General features: G+C 45.8%; 1 protein-coding gene across 6 annotated transcripts in view; it reads right to left on the reverse strand.

The window, feature by feature from the left end:
- The window catches only part of prrc2b (proline-rich coiled-coil 2B), a 33,703-nt gene that overhangs the window by 678 nt on the left and 6,169 nt on the right, over positions 1–26,856 (reverse strand). For 2 of the 6 annotated variants that reach the window (XM_029709330.1, XM_029709331.1), the window contains exons 2-30: positions 23,711–23,887; positions 23,360–23,537; positions 20,741–20,843; positions 18,621–18,684; positions 18,295–18,441; positions 17,736–18,064; positions 17,503–17,639; positions 17,169–17,338; positions 16,974–17,055; positions 16,691–16,850; positions 15,873–16,218; positions 14,570–14,751; positions 13,974–14,175; positions 11,456–13,790; positions 11,074–11,240; positions 10,832–10,941; positions 7,364–7,505; positions 6,830–7,194; positions 6,532–6,633; positions 6,153–6,345; positions 5,922–6,019; positions 4,848–5,213; positions 4,539–4,706; positions 4,293–4,331; positions 4,082–4,161; positions 3,711–3,783; positions 3,307–3,438; positions 2,784–2,993; positions 1–1,705 (exon numbers count right to left, since the gene is read on the reverse strand). The exon at positions 1–1,705 is cut by the window's left edge and continues 678 nt beyond it. In XM_029709330.1, the coding sequence (XP_029565190.1) occupies positions 1,580–1,705; positions 2,784–2,993; positions 3,307–3,438; positions 3,711–3,783; positions 4,082–4,161; positions 4,293–4,331; positions 4,539–4,706; positions 4,848–5,213; positions 5,922–6,019; positions 6,153–6,345; positions 6,532–6,633; positions 6,830–7,194; positions 7,364–7,505; positions 10,832–10,941; positions 11,074–11,240; positions 11,456–13,790; positions 13,974–14,175; positions 14,570–14,751; positions 15,873–16,218; positions 16,691–16,850; positions 16,974–17,055; positions 17,169–17,338; positions 17,503–17,639; positions 17,736–18,064; positions 18,295–18,441; positions 18,621–18,684; positions 20,741–20,843; positions 23,360–23,537; positions 23,711–23,825 (6,921 nt within the window). In that variant the 5' untranslated portion in view covers positions 23,826–23,887 and the 3' untranslated portion in view covers positions 1–1,579. The remainder of the gene's footprint in view (positions 1,706–2,783; positions 2,994–3,306; positions 3,439–3,710; positions 3,784–4,081; positions 4,162–4,292; positions 4,332–4,538; positions 4,707–4,847; positions 5,214–5,921; positions 6,020–6,152; positions 6,346–6,531; positions 6,634–6,829; positions 7,195–7,363; positions 7,506–10,831; positions 10,942–11,073; positions 11,241–11,455; positions 13,791–13,973; positions 14,176–14,569; positions 14,752–15,872; positions 16,219–16,690; positions 16,851–16,973; positions 17,056–17,168; positions 17,339–17,502; positions 17,640–17,735; positions 18,065–18,294; positions 18,442–18,620; positions 18,685–20,740; positions 20,844–23,359; positions 23,538–23,710; positions 23,888–26,856) is intronic. The other 4 variants (XM_029709332.1, XM_029709333.1, XM_029709334.1 and 1 more) reach the window with 4 other exon arrangements.

The following is a 26,856-nucleotide window of genomic DNA, read 5'->3' on the forward strand; positions in this document are numbered from 1 at the left end:
AACAGTTCATATTATTTTTCTAACAAAACAAATGCTTTAATATTTCCTTCTTCAGAGCCCAAAACAACTGCAGCGTTCACCAAAAAACCTACGCGAAGAAAGTACATCAATTCATCAAGCAATTCTAAACACCCTCTTTTGTCGTGAAATTGTAACATAAAAATAGATATTTGGACCCTGATTGAGAGTTAGGCTGCGTTTATTGCTAGCGCCACCCCAGAGACCTTACATGGTGCTGAATGTTCACTAGGGAGGTGTGCCTACTCATTCCTTCACTAACCCCTCCACCTTTCCAACGAGTATGTGTTTAAAAAAAAAAACAATAGAGAAGTGTTTAATAGCTCTAGGATCAAAAGCAAAAACACTATAGGAGAGGGAATATAAAAGCACTTGACATGTATCAGATGTGAATTCAGATTTCAGCAACTCATTACAACCAAATGTATAGCAATAAAAAGCAACATTTCAATCAGCTGTTGAGATCGTACAGTAAGTCAATGAAGCCTGTCGTCACTCCCAAACACTATAGATACCCCCCAACACCATAGAATAAACCATATTTTTTGCCAGCTCGGTTGATCAAAACCTCACACTACGGCAGCAGTGTCCGCTGTCTTTTGAAATGTTGCGATAGGGTCCTGGATTAGGCTCTACAATTAACACATTCAGCACATCACATGCACACACTGCATCAACGCTAGGATAGCTTCAAATGAGGCAAGCCGATTTCTCGAAAATGTCCTCGTTTTTGCTTCTGTTTACAAAACACATAGGAGAGAGAGCGCGACAAAACAAAAGCAAAAAAACAACCTTTAAAAAAAGAACGGAAACGTTTTCTAAAAATCGAAGCAGTTTTGTCACAGTTCACGAGCTGTGTGAAGTAACCCAGGGGTCTCTGAGGGCGACACGCCCCAATTCACACCTTTCCATGTTTATACACAATGTCCTTAAAATTTGTCTTTTGAAGTCCTTTAATAATAGAGCAAACAGGCAATGATTACTTAAAAAAGAAAAAAAAGATTAAAACTACCAGCAAAATTCTTCAAAAAGTGAGGGAAAAGGACATGTTTGTTTTTTACGCTTACAGATTTGCTTTCTTGTGGTGACATGTCAAGTGTTTGCCTCCTCTACAGGGCTATAGTCCAAAAAAGTATTGTGGCAAAAACGGGGTGAACTATCTGCAGGAGCTGTTCGTTTCCTTTTTCGGGTGCAGAGCAACACAGAAAATGTGCATTTATTTCATATTTTTTTGTCACCATTCTTCTCTCGAAAAAGGACAATGTTAATAAATAAAGGAGAACCTCGAGTCTGCTTACACACACACACACACACACACACACACACACACGCGGTGTTTAATAATAATAATAAGTGTCCGGTTATGATAGTTCGGGGAGTTGGTACAGTATGCCTGCCTGCTCCTCAGTTTGGCGCCTGATCTGGGGGTTGGCAATAGAAGGCTGGGCGGTGGGTCGAAAGAGGGTGCACGGGGTTGTGTCTTCCAAAGGCAGGTTGGGTGGAGGTTGAAGGTCCGTTACCACGCCTTGCCCTCCACTTTGACAGCCTGGGGTTTGATGGTTCAGGTGCATGGTGCTGGTTTGCCCTGCCAGCCGGGAAGGGACTCGTGGAGTTCGCTGGTCATCAGGCCCCACGACAGTGCCTTCCCCTCACCCACCAGCTGGCGCCCAATTCGCAGGGCTTTACTCTAAAACACACACATGAGAAACTCAAGGTTAACATTTCATATCGTTTTCAAATGGACAACAAAACAATAACACTAATGTCACAAGGAGGGAAATAGTTAAAACAATCTAATTTCAAAATGGTCTAATAGCAAGAATTAGACACCATTAGAAAAAAAGCTATTATCAAGCATCAGTTTTTTTTGCTACAAGTATTATGCACTGGAGAAGATTAATACATTATTTGTGTAACATTTTAACACATTCAAAAGAAACACCAGAGCATTCATGTATGAACTGCTTGCGGTGTGTCATCAACATGACCCTCTTACATCCAAGTTGTAAATATTAGAGGTAAATATGTATGATATTTGATTTACAGCATTTATTTATCTATCACCTGTGACATTTTCTTTGTGCACATAATTGTGATAATGTCCTGATATGTGATTTTGTGTGATTACGTATTTCTTTCCTTTTGTTTCCATAGATGCCCATCTAGGGACGGGTGTTAAATTAGCGTAAACTAGAAACACTCCTGCAATGCATCGGACGATTGTTTGTTCAATGTCTTTGTACTTGTCCCTATCCAAATATACCAGTAAATGATACTACGTGCCTACAAGATTAGGCTACCTATGTCTATGAGCACCATTTGATTAAATACAGTTCCCTAGATAAGTTTACAGACAAATTAATCTTGTGATGAGAAATTTTTACCTCAGGTACCATATTACTGGTTATGACGCAATATGTTCATTATTAATTACAATAGTTCATAGCAGTGCATCCAGTTGAGTTCATTCAGAGCCATATGTATTCTGTTCAGGGCAACTTTGACAACTAGACCCTAGTTGCTTCTTAACAGACATGGAGAGTTGAGGTGCTGACAGTGGTAATTGGCGTCACGACACATTTTAACCAATCAAAATAAATTGAGGTCATAATCGACGGAAACCTACCATCTTTGACAGAAACGGCAACTACCAAACTCTCTCCATATATGGCTTTGATTTCATACATTGGCACATTGGATTGAAGAAAAACAAAAAACGAAATGGATAAAAATCGAATTACCTATATTTACAGTGGGTGGCTCACCTTCATGCCATCCTCCGGCCCCTTGACGGTGGGCTCGGGGGCCGAGGGGGGGGTGGAGTGGGGTGGCTCGCGCCCGGGATTGGGGTATGGGGGGGAGCGGATGATGACTGTCTTGTTGACCTGCATGACAGGTCTCTGGATGGGGGTGGGAAAGGGGCCGGTGGTGGGGGGACGCATGTGCATAACCATGCTGCCCTGGGGAGGGGGGACCTGGTGGAACACACACACACTGTTAGCATGGCAACATGTCTCAGTATATATGCATGGTTATTTTTCTTTAGGCAAATATTAAGGGGGTTGCGGAGATGTGTGCAAAGCTACAAATATTTTCCAGACTGAATTCTAAAATGACATTTCATCAAATTGCTTTATGCTCGTGACTCAAACGTACACTAGGGTCTTGAGAGGCCATTGTGCCAGAGCAGTTCAGGGAAGCTGCATGTCAAAACTGATTAGTCATTCAAATGGTGCAACATCACAGTGATTTGAACAAGCAGAATGATTGAGTTGAGGTTTCTATAACCTTGCCGTGTAGGGGGCACAGCAGGGCCTCATACCAGCCGGTGGCCGGGTCTCTGTAGCAGCAACTACAGGTCAGGCCAGGGCCACTGCAAGCCCAGCCTCGCTGCTGAACGGCCTGCATGGATGAGGTCTTCTGTTTCCAATGAAATGGGAGGGGGAGGCTATATGAGTGTGTATGGGCAGCTGGGATTGTGTGTCAGGACCTTTGTGTATGGTGGTGGTGGCGGGGGCTGCTACTGTTAAGAGCCTGCAAAATTGTGTTTGTGTGTATGAAAGTGTGTCAAGTGCACTGGAGGACTTTGATTGTCAGTTGACCTAGTTGTTGATTGTAGAATGAACAGTAACTAGTACTACCAAGGTGCGTGTATGTACGTAATGTGTTTATGACTATGTGTTGGGTCATACCTGCTGGGTGTAATGCCCAGGCAGAGGGCCCACAGGGCCAGACTGCTTCCCACCGGGGCTGGCAGACCCTGGTCTGATGGGAGAAAGGGACAGAGATAGATTTACCATTAGCTTCCAATTACATCTATATCATCACTTTAATGCCATTATATGATCACTAAATGTTTAATTAAATAGTGGACAAACTAGAAGAAAACGCAGCTGTGCTGTCAGTTTCTTGACAAGTCTAAACATTTTACTGGCAGCGAACCATGTAGAATCCTTTGGCACGTTACAATAAAATGAACACGTTTATAAGGATATGAACTAAGAGAAGACGTTTTGTGATCTAACATAAGTTTTCAGGGTGACATTTAGCTGTTCCAGCTCACCTGTTGTATCCTCCAGGCATGCCCTGGGAGTGATTGGGCTTGTCAGAGAACTGGAAGCCTTTCATTTCCATCTGGGAGGTCTGGAGGAGGACAAAAAACAAACAGCCTCATTAAATATACAAGTAAGAACATCTCAATGCAATCTATGAAATGTTGTGGCATTAAAGTGATAGTTCACCCAAATGACAAATTCACTACAGTTGTTCCTTACCTTGTAAGTAGTATACGGACCAGTAGACATTGGGAAATTCTGCAAAAAATTCAAGTCATTTTGTAATTTAGGTGAACTATCCCTTCTATTTCAAAGGGATGGGTTTCACTACATTCAATGTGCATTTTTGTTTGTTTATACATTAAATGTTTCCAAATCCAACCTAAAGCTAACATTTACCAATCATTAGGGTAGTTAAGCTGTAACATTGTTGGAAGGGACACTTGGTGGGTCTGTGGAGCTCACCTCTCTGCTGCCGGTCATGACAGGGGGCTGGGAGCCAGGGGGGAGCATCCTGCGGGCGGCTCCGACGGAGAGGTTCTGGCCCTGCTGGAGCTGGATGGATTGGGGCAGGATGAGGTGCTGCTGGGCAGAGCCATAACGCAGCTGGGAGCCCGGTAAGGGCATGGTCACCTGGAGCAAGAGAGAGAGAGAGGGAGGATCATTGTTCGGGCCTTTGAAACATTGAATGAAGAGAGTATAATGTTTCCATTAGAAGCCAAGCAAACTGTTCCTTCAAGCTAAGGGTGCCACTGACAGAGTTGTTCCCCTTACCTGGATGAGCTGGGAGTCCATGAGTTGGGAGGAGCTCATGCCAGGGCCCTGGTTCATCTGGCCGTCATAGACCATGGTCTGGCTGCCGTTCATGGGCTGGTAGTGGGAGCCCGACTGGGGCTTGACCATGTCCGATGGCTGCATGCCCGGGAAGGCCGAATAGGGCCCCTTCAGGGGGCCACCGCCTGACAGCACCATGGGGTTAGGCTGGGACAGATTGGGATGCATGTACACCTGGGACCTGAAGGAGGGAATGGAGTTGAACATCTCCTGAGACTGGGAGACGGGAAGGCCTCCCCGGAGACCGAGCTGGGCCTGCAGAGAGGTGTGTAGGGAGATGGGGATCTGCTGGGCAGCCGCCGCCGCCTGAGTGCACACACAGGAAGGAGTGAATTATAATATTACAGTTTACCCCCTCACCAGAACATTTTCATGACAAATTGGACATCACAAATTGCCATGCAAAAATGTCATTAGTGACCCAGCAAAATCAAGCATTTTTGGCAAGCGTCATAAAAACTCCAAATCCAGGAGGCACCGATTATTGCCCAAAATGTCTTTTTTTTTTTTATACACTACCGTTCAAAGGTTTGGGGTCACTTAGAAATGTCCTTGTTTTTGAAAGAAAAGCAACATTTTTCCCCCATTAAAATAACATAAAATTGATCCGAAATACAGTGTAGACATTCTAATTGTTGTAAATGATTATTGTAGCTGGAAATGGCAGATTTTTTATGGAATATCTACATAGGCATACAGAGGCCCATTATCAGCAACCATCACTCCTGTGTTCCAATGGCACGTTGTGTTAGCTAATCCAAGTTTATCATTTTAAAAGGCTAATTGATCATTAGAAAACCCTTTTGCAATTATGTTAGCACAGCTGAAAACTGTTATCCTGATTAAAGAAGCAATAAAATTGGCCTTCTTTAGACTAGTTGAGTATCTGGAGCATCAGCATCTGTGGGTTCGATTACAGGCTCCAAGTGACCGCAAACTTTTGAACGGTAGTGTATATAAAGACAAATAATTGGAATAAAATCCTGTAAGACCCTATACTTGTAAGTGTAGTACCTGTTGGTAGCTCTGCTGCTGGGTCATGGTTGGGGGCACCAGACGAGGCTGGCTGGGAAAGACATGGCCATCCAGATACAGCGGGGGGACATGGTTACCTACAGAGAGGGAAATACAATTGTTATTTCAAAAGGTATAATAATAATGCACAGAGTTACATTTCATACAACGCATAGCCTTTTGGCAAATATAGCAATAATGTCAATGTTTAATGTGCGAGTGTCCTCTTACCCTGCATGGACATGGAAGGTGCCACGGAGGCAATGGGCATGGGGGGCATGGATACCCCTCCGAAAGAGCTGTAGCTCACCCCGCTGGAAGAGCCCACACTGCAAGGGGGCTGGGCGCCAGAGGCACCCCCACCAGGAGAGCCCTGCTCGGGGAGAGACTGGGAGTTCTCCCACGCCTTACGGGCCGACTCCATCTGAGAAAGAGGGGACGAAGGGATAGAAATGATCAGTAAAATTACACAAATCTTTTGTGTTTACTAACGTTTATTTGATCTAACCTTTACTTAGCCAGGTATGTAACTGAGAATTACATTTCTTTAACAAGACTAGTGTTTAGAGATGTCTGGAGTGTGGAGAGTGTGAGGCAGTGGGGTGTGTACCTTGAGTGTGAGGTCAGCACTGGGGAAAGAGATGGGGTTGAGGTTGATGCCAGGCTGCAGGTGGTCTCTACGCAGCATGGGAATGGCCTGGGTCAGGGCCGGCTACACACACACATAATGTTATTAACACATCAACAACTAGCCAATGACATCTTTTGTCCATTTTACATCTCATTTATGATATTTATTTTATCAAGCCACTTCAAGTGTAGCACTTGAAGGATTCCTTTTAATAGGCCACCTCATAATCATGAGGTGACAATGGGAATCCAGTTGAACTCAGTATATTTGTACTCACGTTGCTGACGAGGGCGTCCTGCAGCTTGGTGACGGGGTTGGACACGGGCACTGGGGTGGAACCGGGTGGCAGGCTAAAGTCAGAGTCCTTGGCACTGACACCAAACTCGATGGGTGGCACGGGCAGCACTGTGTCCACATGGAGGTCCACGCCATTGACGGGCGTGATGGGCCTCCCCTCCAGACGCTCCACACCCTCCGAGCCCTTGCGGTGCTTGAGTGAACGTTCGTTACCGATGGGGCCGGGCTTGTGCTGCTCCTTGCTCTGCTCAGGGCCCGCGTCAGAATCCTCAGAGTTGGGCTCGCTGCCTGTGAAGGAGACCTGCTTGGTCCACGAATCTCCTCCAGATGACTGGATTGACAGAGCTGAGGGAAGGAATAGAACAACGTAAGAACCACTGCATTATATTATACAGTTGACAACACAAGAATGTTCCTATGTAGTTTGGAGGGAAAAAGCTGAGTATGGGAAACAATTATCAGATGGGGTGGAAGATGAGGTGTGTGAAGGCTGGGGTGTTGCCCCTACTCCTACCTGAGCTGTTAGTCTCCCAGATTTCTGTGCCCAGGTTGTTGGCAGAGAGTCCCTCTTCTGGCTGATCAATGGTCATGCCACCCTGCTTCTTGGCAAACCGAGGGGGCATCTTGGAGGTGATCGGTCTGTTCTTTACCGGAACCTGCAGTGTGGCAAACAAATATTTTTTCTCCATAGATGAAGTACAACACAGCACCTCAAGTCATGTACAACTATACTTAACATAATATATGATTGAGATTTTTAGGGAAAAACAGTATGTTGTTAAAGAAGTATCGCTGCTTGCATGAAACCATTAGCAATTATGTCCCTGATTGAGTCTGTAATACCAACATGTTTGAAGCAGACCACCATAGTCCCTGTGTCCAAGAACACAAAGGCAACCTGCCTAAATGACTACAGACCCGTAGCACTCACGTCCATAGCCATGAAGTGCTTTGAAAGGTTGGTAATGGCTCGCATCAACACCATTACCGCAGAAACCCTAGACCCACTCCAATTTGCATACCGCGCAAACAGATCATGCAATCTCCACACTGCCCTTTCCCACCTGGACAAAAGGAACACTTATGTGAGAATGCTATTCTCTGACTACAGCTCAGCGTTCAACACCATAGTACCCTCAAAGCTCATCACTAAGCTAAGGATCCTGGGACTCAACACCTCCCTCTGCAACTGGATCCTGGACTTCCTGACGGGCCGCCCCCAGGTGGTGAGGGTAGGTAGCAACACATCTGCCACGCTGATCCTCAACACTAGAGCTCCTCAGGGGTGCGTGCTCAGTCTCCTCCTGTACTCCTTGTTCACCCACGACTGCAGGGCCAGGCACGACTAACGCCATCATTAAGTTTGCAGACGACACAACAATGGTAGGCCTGATCACCGACAACAACGAGACAGCCTATAGGGAGGAGGTCAGAGACCTGGCCGGGTGGTGCCAGAATAACAACCTATCCCTCAACGTAACCAAGACTAAGGAGATCATTGTGGACTACAGGAAAAGGAGGACCGAGCACACCCCCATTCTCACCGACGGGGCTGTAGTGGAGCAGGTTGAGAGCTTCAAGTTCCTTGGTGTCCACATCAACAACAAACTAGAATGGTCCAAACACACCAAGGCAGTCCTGAAGAGGGCACGACAAAGCCTATTCCCCCTCAGGAAACTAAAAAGATTTGTCATGGGTCCTAAGATCCTCAAAAGGTTCTACAGTTGCAACATCGAGAGCATCCTGACTGGTTGCATCACTGCTTGTAAGGGCAATTGCTCGGCCTCTGACCGCAAGGCACTACAGTGGGTAGTGCGTTCGGCCCAGTACATCACTGGGGTTAAGCTACCTGCCATCCAGGACCTCTATACCAGGCGGTGTCAGAGGAAAGCCCTAAAAATTGTCAAAGACCCCAGCCACCCCAGTCATAGACTGTTCTCTCTACTACCGCATGGCAAGCGGTACCGGAGTGCCAAGACTAGGACAAAAAGGTTTCTCAACAGTTTTTACCCCCAAGCCATAAGACTCCTGAACAAGTAATCAAATGGCTACCCGGACTATTTGCATTGTGTGCCCCTCCCAACCCCTCTTTTTACGCTGCTGCTACTCTCTGTTTATTATATATGCATAGTCACTTTAACTATACATATGTACATACTACCTCAATTGGGCCGACCAACCAGTGCTCCCGCACATTGGCTAACCGGGCTATCTGCATTGTGTCCCGCCACCCACCAAGCCCTCTTTTATGCTCCTGCTACTCTCTGTTCATCATATACAGTGGGGGGGAAAAAGTATTTGATCCCCTGCTGATATTGTGCGTTTGCCCACTTACAAAGAAATGATCAGTCAATAATTTTAATGGTAGGTTTATTTGAACAGTGAGAGACAGAATAACAACAACAAATCCAGAAAAACGCATATCAAAAATGTTATAAAATGATTTGCATTTTAATGATGGAAATAAGTATTTGACCCCTCTGCAAAACCCTTTGTGATTGCCAACAAGGTCAGACGTTTCTTGTAGTTGGCCACCAGGTTTGCACACATCTCAGGGGGGATTTTGTCCCACTCCTTTTGCAGATCTTCTCCAAGTCATTAAGGTTTCGAGGCTGACGTTTGGCAACTCAGTACATGGCCCCGTCAAATGATGCGGTGAAGTTGTCCTGTCCCCTTAGCAGAAAAACACCCCCAAAGCATAATGTTTCCACCTCCATGTTTGACGGTGGAGATGGTGTTCTTGGGGTCATAGGCAGCATTCCTCCTCCTCCAAACACGGCGAGTTGAGTTGATGCCAAAGAGCTCCATTTTGGTCTCATCTGACAACAACACTTTCACCCAGTTGTCCTCTGAATCATTCAGATGTTCATTGGCAAACTTCAGACGGGCATGTATATGTATTCTTGAGCAGGGGGACCTTGCGGGCGCTGCAGGATTTCAGTCCTTCACGGCGTAGTGTGTTACCAATTGTTTTCTTGGTGACTTTGGTCCCAGCTACCTTGAGATCATTGACAAGATCCTCCCGTGTAGTTCTGGGCTGATTCCTCACCGTTCTCATGATCATTGCAACTCCACGATGTGAGATCTTGCATGGTGCCCCAGGCCGAGGGATATTGACAGTTCTTTTGTTTCTTCCATTTGCGAATAATCGCACCAAATGTTGTCACCTTCTCACCAAGCTGCTTGGCGATGGTCTTGTAGCCCATTCCAGCCTTGTGTAGGTCTACAATCTTGTCCCTTACATCCTTGGAGAGCTCTTTGGTCTTGGCCATGGTGGAGAGTTTGGAATTTGATTGATTGATTGCTTCTGTGGACAGGTGTCTTTTATACAGGTAACAAGCTGAGATTAGGAGCACTCCCTTTAAGAGTGTGCTCCTAATCTCAGCACGTTACCTGTATAAAAGACACCTGGGAGCCAGAAATCTTTCTGATTGAGAGGGGGTCAAATACTTATTTCCCTCATTAAAATGCAAATCAATTTATAACATTTTTGACATGCGTTTTTCTGGATTTTTTGGTTGTTATTCTGTCTCTCACTGTTGAAATAAACCTACCATTAAAATTATAGACTGATCATTTCTTTGTCAGTGGGCAAACATACAAAATCAGCAGGGGATCAAATACCCCCCCCCACTGTATGCATAGTCACTTTAACCATATCTACATGTACATACTACCTCAGCCTGACTAACCGGTGTCTGTATGTAGCCTCGCTACTTTTATAGCCTCTCTACTGTATATAGCCAGTCGTTTTATTTCTTTACTTACCTATTGTTCACCTAATACCTTTTTTGCACTATTGGTTAGAGCTTGTAAGTAAGCATTTCACTTAAGGTCTACACCTGTTGTATTCGGCGCACGTGACAAATAAACTTTGATTTGGAATTATTTAGATTTTACTCAAAACTGGGTCTATTCTCTAGACTGTTCGTTAAGATTTATTTAAATGTCTCAGGCTTATTTGAATGTTCTGTCAACTTACAGGAGCTCCTTGTTCCTTTCTCCTTCTGTCGTCTTCCTGTGGGCGCCGCAGCTGTTTCTTGGACAGGTCTTGGAACCCGTCTGGACTAGGACCCCCAGAATCCCCCTCAACTGGAAGACACACGTGTGCCATATTAAATCAGTCATCTGGCCCACCAGGTTGAGACCCCATGTTAAGATTTCATTTGAGCATTAATTGACTCAAGTATGTGTTACTATGAAGTTGGTGCCTGGCATACTCACTGGGGTAGCTGTTGAGGTCGTACTGAGACAGTGGTTTGGCCAGGTCTCCCTTCACAGACCTGGGCTTCAGCTCCTTGTCCAGCTTCTTCCCCGAGGGTTCGTTGGCCTGGTGGCCTTCCTCAGACTGCTCAACATTGTAGACTGGGCCTGACTCCTCTGGGCTCCTGCTGTAAGTAGGGAGAGACATTCCATGAGTCAGGTGTTACCACTTAAAACGTATTATTGTGCAAAAGTGTTGCTAAGGTTTGTTGTTAGAAGCTCCAGTATAGTGATGTCTTGAGGATGTTTTGAAACAATTAAGTCAAGAAAAAAACAATATCAACAGTTCTGTTGAATGTTCTCACACCAAGTTTGCATAAGCCAAAGTTAGCACAGTACTCACCTCTTATGGTTGGAGGACCCTCCATTCTGCCAGCCGTCATTCCTGTTACAGGAGGGCAGAGCGTTAGGGTTCTCTGAAGAGCGTGTCATCTTGTTCCCATCCACCTCACCCTTCCTGTTCTGCCGGTCCACCAGGGGGCGCTGGCTGGAGAAACTCCTCTTGGCCAGCTCCCTCTTCTCTCCAGACCCAGGATCCCCGTGGCCCGAGTCTGAGTGCACATCTCCCCCGTGGGCCTGCTGCTGCTGCCCTCCACCACGCTTCTCCCTCCAGTCGCTGAAGTCGCTGTTCTCTGAGCCAGTCTCCCAGTCCTCCGCCTGGCCGTGCTGACCACCGGACCTACCCCCCCCTCCGGAGTAGTGGCCACTGGACCAGCTGTCCTCTTTACCTCCCTCCTTGGAGCGGCTCGGCCAGGGGTTTGCGAATCCTTCCGATCCGTTGATGTACTCATCGCTGGTCCACTGGCCGCTGCCGGGCTCCCTCTCTTGACGTAGTCGGCGGAAACGTGGGGGCTTGTCCTGGCGCGGCGGCCTCCGTCTTCTCAACGGCTGTTGTCCAGGGTTGTCACTGTCTATGTAGTACTCGCCCTCCCCACTGCGGTCCTCAGCGCCGTTCTCCATGAAGGAACCAGTAGAGCCAGTAAACTTGGGGATGTATTTGAGGGGCTCACGCTCTGCAGGTGGTCTCCTGGAATAGGTCTCGGTGCCCAGGCCGTAGCCGTTCTCCTGCATGGGCCAACCGCCACTGCCAAACTGAGTCCCCCGCCCCCTCCAGGTGGAGATGTCTCTGGAGCCGTTGTTGAACCCTCGGCTGGTGTTGTAGCCCCTGCCAGTATCGAGTCTGGGAGGCAGCGAGCGGCCGAAGCCTCCGAACCCCCTGCTGCTGGCTTTGGCCTTGTCGCGGGCATCACTGGCTGCCTGTTCTTCCGTGTACACCTTGTTGGACCTCCAAGAGTCTCGGTCGGCCTTCCTGGTCTCTCCCTGCTCTGGGTAGCTGCCACCCTCTCCGTTTTCAGAGCCCTTCTGGCGTCGCCGCTTGGGCAGCTCCTCGTACTCTGAGGTCTCGCTCAGAGTCTCGCTGACGTTGCGCCTCCTCGGCTTCCCCCTCTGCAGGTCCTCCACTTTGACAAAGTCCCTGGGCAGTCCTCTGCCTCTGCCTGGTCTCTGGGCTCCAGCGGCGTCCCTGCTGTTGATATTGTTGTTGTAGCCTCCTCTGGGGTTCTCTCGGCCTCCCCGGCCTCCTCTGGAACTGAACTCCCTGAAGCCGCCACGGCTCCGACCTCGACCCGTTCCCCTGGCTCCGGCAAAGGCCTGCTCCTCATCGATGAAGATCCAGTTGTTGCGTCGTGGTGCACCAGGCTCCCTGCTCTCCTGGCTGTCTCTGGAGGACTGGCTCTTTCCGCTGTCCCAGCTGTTCTCCTTCGGCAAATCTTCACTGTGGATACTGGCTGGCCGCTCTATTTTAGCAGGAGCTGGTGGTTGTTGCTTCTCTTCTGGCTGCTTCTCGATAGCAGGCGAAGCCGAGCGTCTATTACTTACGAGGGGCTGGTTGTCTTTCTTCAGGTCATATACGTTAGTGAGCACCTCCTTTTCCAGGCGGTAAGGGACTACCTTCTCCTCAGGCTCCACTTTGGGCTTCTCGTTCTCCTTGTCCTCCACTTTGAGGGCCTTTAGCACAGGTTTCTTGATGGGACCGGTCCTGCGGGTCAGGGTCCTACCGCCAGTCTCAGAGGGCTGGCTTATACTGCTGGCAGGGGAGCTGGAGCCAGGATCAGACCACTGGTTCTGACCACCAACACCAACTTCCTTCTTCTGGCCTCCATCTCGCCTATGGAAGTCTGAGTCAAAAACCTTTTCCTTGGAGGTGTCGAAGAGTTCGTCACAGGGTTCAGTACCGTCCTTCAGGTACCTGTCTTTGGGCTCCTGTTTGGGGTAGTCGCTGTCTGCATGCTGCTGCTGGGGCCGGCTTGGGGCTGAGGAGAGCAGGCCTTGGTCGTGCGGGTGGTGATCCCTGTCGGGACTTTTGCTCTGGTGGTAGGCCTGATGGGAGAGGTCACCAGATGGGTTGTCTAGGCACTCGTTGCCACTCTCTTCGTACAAGTCCTGCTGGGAGCATGTCCTGTCACTCCGGTCGTCTGGCTGGCTCCTGTCTGAGCTCTCGTGCTGTCTCTGGTAGGGTGGGGTGAAACTGCGAGGGGGGTAGCCATCTTGGTTCCACACGGGGTAGGGCTCGGTGGAGGGGGCCTTTCTCTCCTGATGCATGCTGGGATGGCAGCCATCGTCAGAGGCGGACCCTGGGCTGTTCAGGTGGTCTGGCTGCATCATCGATTTCATCATTCCTACGCAAACACAGAGGTGGTATTCTACAGTTAGTGATGATACAGATGCAGGATTATATCAATATCCATATCAATCTAGAAAGTTTGACCATGATGTCACTAAACTAAAAAGTGAATTAAGAAATGAAATCAGGAAATTCATCATTCCCTTTAGTAAAACAATACTGTTTTCTCAGGTCTCACCTGAAGAGTGGACAGCGTTGGGGTAGTAGTCCACGGGGGAGCGGCCCTGGGCCATGCGGGGGTCCAAGAAGGGGGGCATCATCATCCAGCGGGGGTCGAAGCCCAGCATGTGTGGGGGGTAGTATCCTCTCGGGGGGTGGCTGGAGCCAGAGGGGGCGAGGTGGCCAGACTGCTGCCAGTGCTGCATTTTATACACTTGGTCCTGAGAGGGGGAGGGACGACATAGAGCATGAACCCATTAAGTTCACACACTGGTACAATTATTCACCTCACATAAAAAAAGTGACTAGATGCATTTAAAGAAGTGTACTATATGCAGCGAGTGGTTATTTCCTGTTTTGTCAATTGCCTATTGCTGTGCATCCACCACAGAACTCATTAAAACACTACACAACAGAATAAAACAAACACACCCGTTGGCCCCCTTCATAATACCCGACGACCGTCGTTACGGAAAACACCTGCTCCTGTGAACTCTGACGGGCCTTTCTCAAGCCGCTAATCCCGCCAGGAATTAGGGAGGGGATAAGGATTTTTGGGGCTGGAGGGAAGGGGCTGCTGGGAAAGCATCAGATGGTGTCGGCCGGGCGGCTCACCTGCTGCTGCTTTTGGAAGCGGGGCGGGAGGGTTTTGGAGGCCTGGTGGTTTGTGTAGTCGGGCAAGGGAGAAGTGGGATCAGCCCCGCCCTCGTCCTCATTGCGGTAGGGGGCAAAGCCCAAGGTGCCTTCTTCCCTGTAGTCCTGCTGGCCGGGGGAGTGCTCCAAGGGACACTCAGTGTCTGGGACAGGAGAGGAGAGGGAGCGGGTTATAATCCTACTTTTACATAGCTACCCATGTTTCCAGTGTTGCCATGTTTGTCGTTTTCCAGCCAAATTGGACTACTTTGAAAACAGTGTCACGGGTGAAAATGTATTGGTCACGGGTGGCAGGTTTTTGGGCTACCTCTAAATTGTACAGCGGCCACCATGGCATTTCTCTTAAAAATATATACATTTCACTGTGACCTGCTGCTGCTGACTGTCAGGCAGTGAGCAAGCTGTTATTAAGTGAGTGAATGGTGGATAGGGGGAGGGCCGAAGGGGTGTGTGTGTTGACAGCACAGGTTGAGAGAGTGCTGCAGCAGAGGCAGTTGAGTCACAGAGACAGCAGCATGCGCACACGTCATGACAACTTTTTACCAGTTGTAGATTGGTCATTATGGAGACGCCCTTTTCCATAAAACCTAACGCGCTAAAACTGATATAACAGCAACAAAGCATTAGAAAACTACTTCGGGAGCACTAGAGCTCTTTGGATAAATTCGCTCAGGAGGTGGTTTAAAGTAGACTGCATTCTTATGTCCTAAGAACAGCCTTTAGCCTTGATATATTTGTTATACCACACCTCCTCTGGCCATATTGCTTAATCATAGCAGTCAAAACAAGTTAAATCGACATCCATTGATGGAAAATGATCTGGAGAGATTAATAAGGGCAATTCATATTTTCCCTTGCAATATATTCTTAAATTCGCAATAATTATTTTGATGGAAAACCGAATTTTGCTTCTTAACCTACATCATTAAAAATGACATCAATATTCCTTCTTAATTCACTCAATAACGTTATGGGAAAAGGGTTTATTGGATATATTTGGCAACTCCTGTCAGGGCAAACATTTTTGGGGGCCTAGTTTTCAGGACTTGTGGGCAGGTTCAGAGATCATTGGGCTAGAAATTTTTGTTAGACCTGGCAACCCTGTATGTTTCCTACACGTCGTTCAGTGATAGCCATTCAGTAAAATGTTCAATTTCAACAGTAAGTGCACACTATGACTGAGAATTGAAGTTAGTATTTTTAACTGATCAACCTGAATAAATACATGTTTACTAAACAAACAGTAATGGCGGTTTGGTGTTACCTTTCGTGCCATATTGCCAGCTCTCCTGGTGGTTTTTGCTCTCTCTCCCAGTGGACAGTGCTGCCTCCTTGCTCTCTGCATCCTTCGCTCCCTCCTCAGACCTTGACAACTGTCTCTCCGTCTTCCCAAACCTCTCGTCTAGCCTCTTGAGCTTCTCGGCGCAGGCGGCGAGTCTCTCCTCACGGGCGCGTCTCTCCTCCTCCTCCCTGCGCCGGCGAGCTCTCTCCACTGCCTCCGAGAGTTCCGGTGATACAAACTTGGCCCGGGAAGGGCCCTGGCGCTCCTCCTGGTCGTCCAGGGGTTCACCCTGGTGTGCCATGCCAGGCCCGGAGCTCTTCTGCTGGGCCTAGAGACGCCACAGAGGAGGGTTCGGGGGTGTTAATGTGGGGACTACATGAGTTTTGTGTACAATGGACTTAGGACACACGCATATAAATGTGACTCAATTGTTCTCTTCCTACAGGTGTATGTACTCTTTATGCTTTAATGCCTAAACATTAGTTAATCTTACAGTGACCTCCACCATATCTCCATATGTGCTTCTGCATTTCTACCCTGGAAGTTGTAATTAAACATTCACTTTTTAATCACTACGTTAACTACAAGGTGATTTGTTGAGTCTTATTTCAATCAAGGGTTATTGATAATAGTCATGTGCATTGTCTGAAGACTTCATGACCACTGATAGGTGAAATGACTGGACGGGCTTCTGCCATATTTCTTTAAACTCAAAACTTCAGAGATCAGTGGTATTGAAGGCTAGGGGGACCAGGCAAGGGTAGCAGCCTGAGGCATAGTGGACTCAGGTACGACCTTACCTGTGGTTCTCCAGAGGGGAACCTGCTGTTGATCTTCCTGTGGGCCATCTGCTCCTGGAAGGCCAGGTAAGCCTCCTCCTCGGGGCCGTCCTGGGGGTACGCCCCCTCTCCTGAGCTCAGCGACAACTGGTGCTCGCGACGCTGGTTCTCCCATTCAGCCCTGGGTCAGAGATAGAGCTCACAATCAGTCACTGCTACAAGGTCACTGCTCTTAAAACTACAGAAATAACACCAACAATATTCTATTCAGTCACAAACACAAAGGGGGTGGGGGTAATTTCACCACATCTTGTTCTTTTCGGCGTGCTCCTCCTCATCGTCACTGAACTTGAGTTTCTCGCCATAATCCACTTCTTCATGGATACCTGGAATGGTGAGAGAGCAACATTTTTATCAAGGTCAATCTAGTTCCGCTGGGGCACATGCACAGAAATGCTGTTTCAGTCTGTATGATGTGATAACAGAAAGCCCCCCCCACCTGCCCAGCCGTCTTCACAGTCGTTGTCCAGCTCATCCAGATCCTTCAGGTCCTCTGGGTTGATGATGGCCGGACGAGGGGGTCTGTCACCGGGCCGACGGATGGGTCTGGAGGAGGGGTTGCGAGAGGGCCCACGAATGAAGCGGTTTTCTTCTCTCCTAACCTCACCGCTACAAGGAGAATAGGAACATGGGGAGGTGAGAGGTCTGCGATTATTTTTGCAAAGAAAACAAAAGAATTCACAGAATCTTCAATTGTATTATCCATTTTAATCTTTCATTATTTTAACTGAGCATCGCTTCCAGACAGTAGGCATATGCAGGTGACAACTTACTTGACGGGCTCTTGGTTGATGTTGGGGTAGGGCTGTCTGAAGGTGGGCCGGTTGTCAAAGCGAACTGGGGCGACCACAGTGACAGGGCCAGTGTGTTCAGCAGTGCCGGGAGCATCACGAGTCTCTTTGGGGCACATCTGAAAACCAATAGACAAAAAGTGTAGTCAGAACAGAACCTTGTATTAAGGTGTCATAAAGTGAAAATAAATTAAGAGCAATATTGTGCTACTTACGAAGGCAGGCAGCATGTCGTGGTAGGTGGTGGTGGTGGTAGGGTGGTGGAGCTGGTGATGGTTCAGGGCAGGGGGGGTGGGCCTGCGGAGGGGCTGGGCGGGGCGCAGAGAGGGCTCCTTGGGCTCTAGGACTGGAGGGGCGCTGACAACGGTGGCAGGGGTGGGACTGACCATGGAGGCAGAGAGGGCGGCAGAGGGGGGAAGAGGTGGAGGGGGGCTCCCAGTCTCAGCTACGCCGCTGGCCTTGCCCTCGGAATCTGAGGGCAGGCCTGCCGGCAGGGATGAGGGCAGAAGGTTCCTCCCACCACCCTCCCTCCAACTTGTCACATCTGGAAAGACAAGAGGAAAACGAATTTGAGAAAACAAGCCTGTGTCTTAAGAGTTATAAGGTGAAATTGCAGTGTATTGTTTTTTAAAGTATGTGCACAAGATTTTCCGACTGCACTTATTAGTAACTATGCTGTGAGGCTGCTCCACTACTCATCATTTAAAAGCATGTGGATTCCTTTTGAACTGGAGTACATGTTTGTGCCACCACAGCTATGTCCACTGGACTCACTCTGGGGGCGGAGGCTTGGTCCGGGCCCATACGACGGATCGAAGGCGCTTCTTTCCTTGCCAGCCTTGTCCTGTTCCCCAGCAGCCTTCAGCGTTGGAAATTCCTCGTGAGAGAAGGGCTGCAGTCGGTTTGAGGCCCTTAAACCTGCTGTCGCCATGGAAACAAGGGGCACAGCTGTCAGTCACAGCAGAGTCAAAAGAAACGGAGGCTGATGGAAAATCATGAGGTGGAGGCATGCAGTAAATTGACACGTCTGATAGCACCTCCATCAATGCTGACCAAAGAGACAGTGATTTTGAGCAGTCGAGTTTTCCATTCCAACTCACCATCTAGTTCTATGGCCTTTCCATTTAGCTGGGCCCATTGCTTTGGTCCACCTGTGTTTGTGCTCTGTGGAAACAACAGAGGAAATTGTATTAATTAAAGAGATTTCAGTCTTGGAGGTGTGTTTCCTGACTAATTTTGCGTTCGGTTTGGAAACCTATTTCACTTCCTTAAAATACCCAGAATGAATTGAAGATTACTCGAGTTATCTGTAATGAATTTTGACGTTTTGACCGAGGATGTTTTAGTTGCTCAATTTTACATCTAAGGTATTTCGCAAGTAAAGAAAATGCGCAACGTGTGTAAACAGTTGGAGCTGCTAGCCTAACCATCTATGCTACTGATTAGAGAGCAATCACCGCAGCTCTTCACCCCATGTTAGTAGGCAAATAGACATCAAAACCCAACCTTCATTTACCTAGTATGACGAACGGACGTTCCAAACGTTTTAGACAAGATTGACTTTATGACTAAAATTATCCTATTTACACTTTGTAGTCAATTTTGACACTAGAATAACTTTCAGACTCATATCGATGCCAAATAGGCCATTTTCAAAGGGATACATTGCTTCTTAACTTCTCTAGGGTAGGGGGCAGTATTTTGACGTCCGGATGAAAAGTGTGCCCGTAGTAAACTGCCTGCTACCCAGACCCAGAATGTAGGATATGCATATTATTAGATTTGGATAGAAAACACTCTGAAGTTTCTAAAACTGTTTGAATGATGTCTGTGAGTATAACAGAACTCATATGGCAGGCAAAAACCTGAGAAAAATCCAACCAGGAAGTGGAGAATCTGAGGCTTGTAGTTTTTTCAAGTGAATGCCTATCTAACACACAGTGACTAAAGGTTCATTTTGCACTTCCTAAGGCTTCCACTAGATGTCAACAGTCTTTAGAAAGTTGTTTGAGGCTTCTATGGTGAACAGAGAGCAAACAAAGAAAGTTGGAAGTTGTTGACTCAGGAAAGGACATGAGTTCATTGGCTCGTGTTCACGTGAGAGGTAGCTGTGTTCCATTACATTTTTCAAGACATTGGAATCGTCCGGTTGGAATATTATTGAAGTTTTATGTTAAAAAGGCCCTAAAGATTGATGCTATACATCGTTTGACATGTTTCTACGAACATAAATAGAACTTTTTTAGATTTTTCGTCGTGACAATTTCAGCATTTGGAGTAGCTTACTGAACGCGCTAACAACAAGGAGGTATTTGGACATAAATTATGGACTTTATCGAACAAATCAACATTTATTGTGGACCTGGGAATCCTGGGAGTGCATTCTGATGAAGATCAACAAAGGTAAGTGAATATTTATAATGCTATTTATGATTTTAGATGACTCCAAAATGGCGGGTATCTGTATTGCCTGCTGTTGTTTTCTGAGCGCAGTACTCAGATTATTGCAGTGTGCTTTCCCCGTGAAGCTTTTTAGAAATCTGTCACAGCGGTTGCATTAAGGAGATGTTTATCCATAATTCTTTGAATAACAGTTTAATATTTTATCAACGTTAATGATGAGTATTTCTATAAATTGATGTGCTCATTCACTGGAAGTTTTTAAAGGAAAAACATTTCTGAACATTACAGGCCAATGTAAAATGGGGTTTTTGGATATAAATATCAACTTTATCGAGCAAAACATACATGTATTGTGTAACATGAAGTCCTATAAGTGCCATCTGATGAAGATCATCAAAGGTTAGTGCTTAATTTTAGCTGTATTTCTGGTTTTTGTGACGCCTCTCCTTGGTTGGAAAATGGCTGTGTGGCTTTTATTTTTTAGGCGCTGTCCTAACATAATCTAATGTTTTGCTTTCGCCGTAAAGCCTTTTTGAAATCGGACAATGTGGTTGGATTAACGAGAGTCCTATCAATAAAATGGTGTATAATACTAGTATGTGTGAGAAATTTGAATTATGAGATTGTCGTTTTGAATTTGGCACCCTGCTATTTCACTGGCTGTTGAATAGTGTGTCCCGCAGGTGGGACGGTCACGTCCCACATACCCAAGAGAGGTTAAAGGCAGTCACTAAGAAAAAAACAAAGGAAAAAAACAATCACAATTCAAAGTGAAACCGAAAGATGTAGATGACAAAAATCAAGAGGCCAAACCCACCTCCTGACTGGCTACCGGTGTGGGCTTCTGAAGATTGGAGACAGATTTCTGCAAAGCCAGCTGTGGCTGCAACTCCAGCAGCTGTGCTGTTGATGCAATGGAACTGAGGGAGGAGAGAAAGAGGGAACCGTCACTCCAGAGATTGACTAGATACATATACATCTTGATACAGACGTGCCATACTGCGCAAAGTTTCACTTTTACACGTTACAGAACTTGGACAATTGTAACCCAGCTATAAACTCTTGATGAATTTACCCCAGCCAAACAGTGAAGAATTAGAAATAGTACTCCCACTATTCTTTCTCGCTTACCAGGCAACATAACACAAACCGACACACTTTTCTGTTATCGAATTACTACATTTTAGTCATTGAGCCAGAGGCTCTTATCAAGAGCGACTTACAGTAGTGAGTGCACCCATTTATCTTACTTTTCATACAGGTGCCTCATGGAAATCGAACCACAACCCTGGCATTGCAAGCGACATGCTCTATCAACTGAGCCACATGGGATCAGTGTGAAAAATGTCATGTCTGCTATGCAAATAACACTAAAAAGTTGCAACATGAATGCTGGTTTTATAAATGCCATATGTTTGGTGTTCAATCAACATTGCCATATACTCATTGTATGTTAGCTCCTCAGTCTTCCTGCTCTCACTCCTCCAGCCACCCAGACTCACACACACTAAACAACAGAGTGGTCACTTCCCACCAATCAACTCCCACACACAGACAGCTCAACAGCCAGCATGTGAGCTAACCTTGAGGTAGCAAACACGAACGCCTCTCAAGTCTGCGACACAAGGCTATCTTTCCTCCAGCTGCACATGGGGCTAATGCCTTGATAACACCTAGTGGCATTGCGTAAAATGGACACAGCATCATCTGGATGTGTGTGCAACAAAAGTTCAAAATTCAACTTCTGCTACCATTTCTGTCAAGCCATTTACACATACAGTTTGACACACAAACGTATGCACCACACAGAACGCACTGCAACGCTGCAAGTCAAACGCAGCGTTCCATTGGAAATGAATGTACTTCTGGTGTACCAAAATGCAATGAAGCTGTCTGTGTGATCGAGACGTACACTACCGTTCAAGTTTGGGGTCACTTAGAAATATCCTTGTTTTTGAAAGAAAAGCACATTTTTTTTGTCCATTAAAATAACACCAAATTGATCAGAAACAAAATAACTTCTATTCTTGTTCTGAGAAATGAAGGCTATTCCATGCGAGAAATTGCCAAGAAACTGAAGGTCTCGTACACCGCTGTGTACTACTCCCTTCACAGAACAGCACAACTGGCTCTAACCACAATAGAAAGATGAGTGGAAGGCCCAGGTGTACAACTGAGCAAGAGGACCAGTACATTAGTGTCTAGTTTGAGTTTGAGGCAAAACATTTTCTGAACATCACGCGCCAATGTAAAATGTTTTTTTTTTATATAAATATGAACTTTATCGAACAAAACATACATGTATTGTGTAACATTGAGTCCTGGGAGTATCATCTGATGAAGATCGTCAAAGATTAGTGATTCATTTTAGCTGTATTTCTGGTTTTTGTGACGCCTCTCCTTGCTTGGAAAATGGCTGTGTGGTTTTTCTTGTCTCAGCGCTGTCCTAACATAATCTAATGTTATGCTTTCGCCGTAAAGCCTTTTTGAAATCGGACAATGTGGTTGGATTAACGAGAAGTGTATCTTTAAAATGGGATATAATAGTTGTATGTTTGAGAAATTTGAATTATGAGATTTTTGTTGTTTTGAATTTGCCGCCCTGCTATTTCACTAGCTGTTGAATAGTGTGTCCCGGGGGTGGGATGCTAGCGTCCCACATACCCCAGAGGTTAACAATGTCTACATTGTATTTCTGATCAATTTGATAACATTTTAAACAGACACATTTTTTTGCTTTTCTTTCAAAAACAAGGACATTTGTAAGTGACCCCAAACTTTGAACGGTAGTGTACGTGTTTCAACACATCCATAAAGTGCACGCAGACTGCACTGGAAAATGTACAGAAACAAACTTCAGCAAAGTGTGTACCAGGTGAACAAATACCCTTTTCTTTGCTCACCAACGCCTCCATCGCCCATTCTTGCATCATCCAATGTTACCCTTTGGATGTGTAAAAGATGACTTGTTCCCTCAGAATACAAAACCTATTGAATTAATTTAACATATTGCATCATGGCAAAACATTAATCCAAGAGTGCATCTCAATAGTCTATAGTGGCATCCTTTCCTCATCTCCACTAATTAATCTGGAATGACCTGTAAAAAATGATTACATCACAGAATTTAATGCACATCACTTGTCAGTTTTCAGATCAGTGAGACGACACAGCCATTTTAAACTACTGAGACTATAAATCATTAGGCCGTTGTTTGCCAACTTCTATTTCTCCCTGGAACTTAATTGAATCAATAGCACTGATTGACTAGTGTTCACTAAATTGGTTTCGTCAATCTACATCAGTTGCTGATTGAAATGGCAAGATTGCTGTGTCTACGGATTTTTAATCTTCAAGAAACAGAGTTGGGTATAAATGCATTCATCTGTTATCCAGACCACCTTTCCCAATGTCCATCCTGGGCTCTCTCACCTACCTCTTTTGATCGATTTGTTCCTGTGTGTTTGCCCATCCTGTTCCGTCTTTGGGCACGATAATCACGTTGGGATCGTTTCCTTTGTTCTCCGACTTCAGGCTCGGCAGGTGAGCAGGTGGGGGCATGCGCCTGGCTGCGGCCACTTTGCCAAGACTCTGTAAGCCATGTCGCGGAACTGCTGGAAGGAAGAGGGGGAGGGAGCGGACACAGACGGAGGGAAGGAGAGGTGTGAATAAAGCTCTTTGCAAACTTTATGTATTGGTCAAGCTTCATGGGCCATTCAAATCCTTAAAGCCATGCACATAGGAGTTGAACACAGAAGTACTTGAGAAAGAATGGACAATGACTTACCTGCGGTTTTCTGAGTTTCTATAGACTTTCCCTTGTACTTATCAAATAGGCTGAGTGATGAATACTTGCTTTTCCCATCCTTGGACTTGGTTATTTGCCCCAAACGATCGGACATTGCGATGTAATGTCATCGAGTATGAAAATGTTTCTATGCGCCTCTTCTTGTGCCTTCTTTTTCTGGAGAGAGAAGAGAGGATACAATGTTAACAAACTACAGCAGCTTAGAATTGGAAAAGAATATCCAAACTATTCTACAGTGTGACGGAAATTAATTCAATTTCCCAAATACAACGTTTAAAGGAGCCCCAAACTCATTGCTAAACAAAAACCAAGGCCTACTAGCTAACTACACATTCCACAGCAAAGGCTAAATGCAGCAATTTCTTTAGCTAGACTGCTCGTTCAAGACTGAGAAGACAGTCATTGATCAAAACAACATTGGGGGGCTAAATATTCACATAAAACATTTTGATGAAATGGTCAGTCAGGCACATCCAAATACACATGACCAGTTCTGCATAGTTTTAAGTACATAATATCTAGGGTGGTCTGGAAAGCATCACGCTTCACAATCACGCAGCAAGGCACACAGAAATATTTAAAGGGGGTTTATAGCCTTAACAACAGGGCAGTAGAGGACGTAGTCTACCACTTTGACGGTTCAAAGCAACAACGTTCAAAGACAGCAAAGACTAGGGCTACTAGGAGTATGGAAGACTGCCAGACAAATGCAGATGGTTCCACATAGAACATATATGGAAAATATGTCCAAATAATACTCTTCTGAAATCCTCCTTTCCTTCAAGACAACTGGTGTGAGAGAAGTGGAAAATGAAATAGGAATGCCAATGCCATAGTCCTGCTTAGAATAGGGGTGTTAAGGGAAAGGAGATAAGGATAGGAAACCAGTTGTAACCACAGACACAGCCAGGATCACAGTGGACTTCAGAGAGACTACTGCTCTAGAGAGCTGCTCCTGGGCTTTCAGGGTATAGAGTAAACAACATTTCATAGATGGCATGACACGACCAAGTGATGGAGGTGAAATTGTTATGAACGTTCTGAAGCCGCCCTCCATCGGCAGCGCCATAGTGGTGCCCTAAAGTGGTGATAAGCCCAGTCATTCTAGATGGAGGCTAACTACAGTTTAGTCTAAATTGCACTATAAAATCTCAATTTTATTTGTCACATGCTCCGAATACAACAGGAGTAGGTAGACCTTACCGTGAAATGCTTACTTACAAGCCCTTAACCAACAAAGCAGTTCAAGAAAGAGCGAAGAAAATATATAAAAAATAAATTTAAAAGTATCAAAAATAATAACGAGGCTATATAAAAGGGGGTACACGTTAGTCGAGGTAATTTGTACATGTAGGTATGGGTAATGCATAGCTAGTGCGTAGCAGCATTGTAAAAACAAATGGAAGGGAGGGTGTCAATGTAAATAGTCCAGGTGGCCATTTGATTAATTGTTCAGCAGTCTTATGGCTTGGGGGTAGAAGCTGTTAAGGAGCCTTTTGGTCCTAGACTTGGTGCTCCAGTACCACTTGCCGTACAGTAGCAGAGAGAACAGTCACTTGGGCGACTTGAGTCTGACAATTTTATGGGCCTTCCTCTGACACTATAATGCCTGGAAATACGATGACATTGTTAAAAGTAGTCAAATATTTAGTAGGAAACAACTTTGCCAGCATTATCATGTCATCAAACATACAGATGGCAATGCTGCCAGCAGCTAGCAAAGTTCGTCAAAAATAGCTAGCAATGCTAACGTTAGCTAGCTAAAACCCAGTGGCCTCCAATCTTAGCTAGCTAACATTATACTGCATATAAAGTCAATCTGGTGACATCAAAAGGATGACGAAGGGTTTTTCTACAAATTATTTGCCTCCTTTTGAACATCACTCTCATTTCCAAGTCAATTTAATGCACTTTTGATCAAATCTTCATCAGTGCTCATCGATGATGCATTGAGTAGAATGCTCAGTGGGGCATAAGTCCAAAACAAACTTTCAAAACAATATTGTGACAAAACACGCAACCCATGAATAGAATTGGGCAGCCACGCAATCTAGGCCTACTCATTAACAGACTTTGAATTACTGGAGCTACTTCAACAAAACCCTACTGTGATGAGGCCTATTGCAATTTGTGATCTAGAAATAGTGTTTTCTGATGTGAAAGAACATGCATCTACAAAAATGGATACCGGTTAACCTGCTGATACTGATCTGACTGAAGAACCAGACATTGATGTCACCACTTAGAAATTTGAATAGAGTACGCCTACATTGAAGCCGCTTCAGGTTCCAGCCTTCAAATTGAAAGGTTGCCTGGGGTACCTCCACTGAGTATTGAGTTTATTATTAGTAACAATACTAGAATTGGTAGAATGGATGTGCCAATTCAAAGTGATAATCAGCCAATGGATGCATATTGCATCATCTCTCTGAAAGTGAATACAGTGCTCAGAGCACTGCATTTCTGCTGATACCGTCTTTGCATTCAATGACATTGCGGAAATATATATATTTAAAAAAAAAGTGTCTGCTCTACTCTGCTTTTCTACATAAAACCCCTTGTGAGAACCCCAATATCCCTTCCTAGTCATTGATGCGGATTCAAAAATGAACATGACAAAACTACATGACATCAACCAGACATATTCGGCTTATCTCCTGAGATTGCGTTTGAAATACTAGCAATCTAGATAAAGAGTTCATCTGTTCAACTGAAAACTCGTTAATGACATTCAATTGAATGAAACGAATACTGCATCTGACTATTGCTAGAAGACTTTGAAACGCTAAACAGTTTGACAGACATCCATCAACCAAATTGAGTCAACCATGCCAGTGATCCTTTCAAATCTCAGCCAGTGTAAATTTCAAGAGTCACATCAATGTAGGATCGCTAGCCTACATCAGAGATACTGTATATAATGACTATGTTCTTGTCGCCGCCCTAACAATGGGAGTCATTGTCCCAAAGGCGGGTGGTCTGCTTATTGGGTACAGATTGACGGGAGTGAACCCTATCTCTTCGCCTCTTCCTCTCTGCCTACATGCAGCCGGACATTTCAATAGCCACTAGCTGTTGTTTGTACCCCGATGTTCTAGCTAGCTACAGTGTCTTCAGAAAGTATT

This window comes from Salmo trutta, chromosome 23 (genome assembly GCF_901001165.1).
Source record: "Salmo trutta chromosome 23, fSalTru1.1, whole genome shotgun sequence".
Lineage (NCBI taxonomy): Eukaryota > Metazoa > Chordata > Actinopteri > Salmoniformes > Salmonidae > Salmo > Salmo trutta.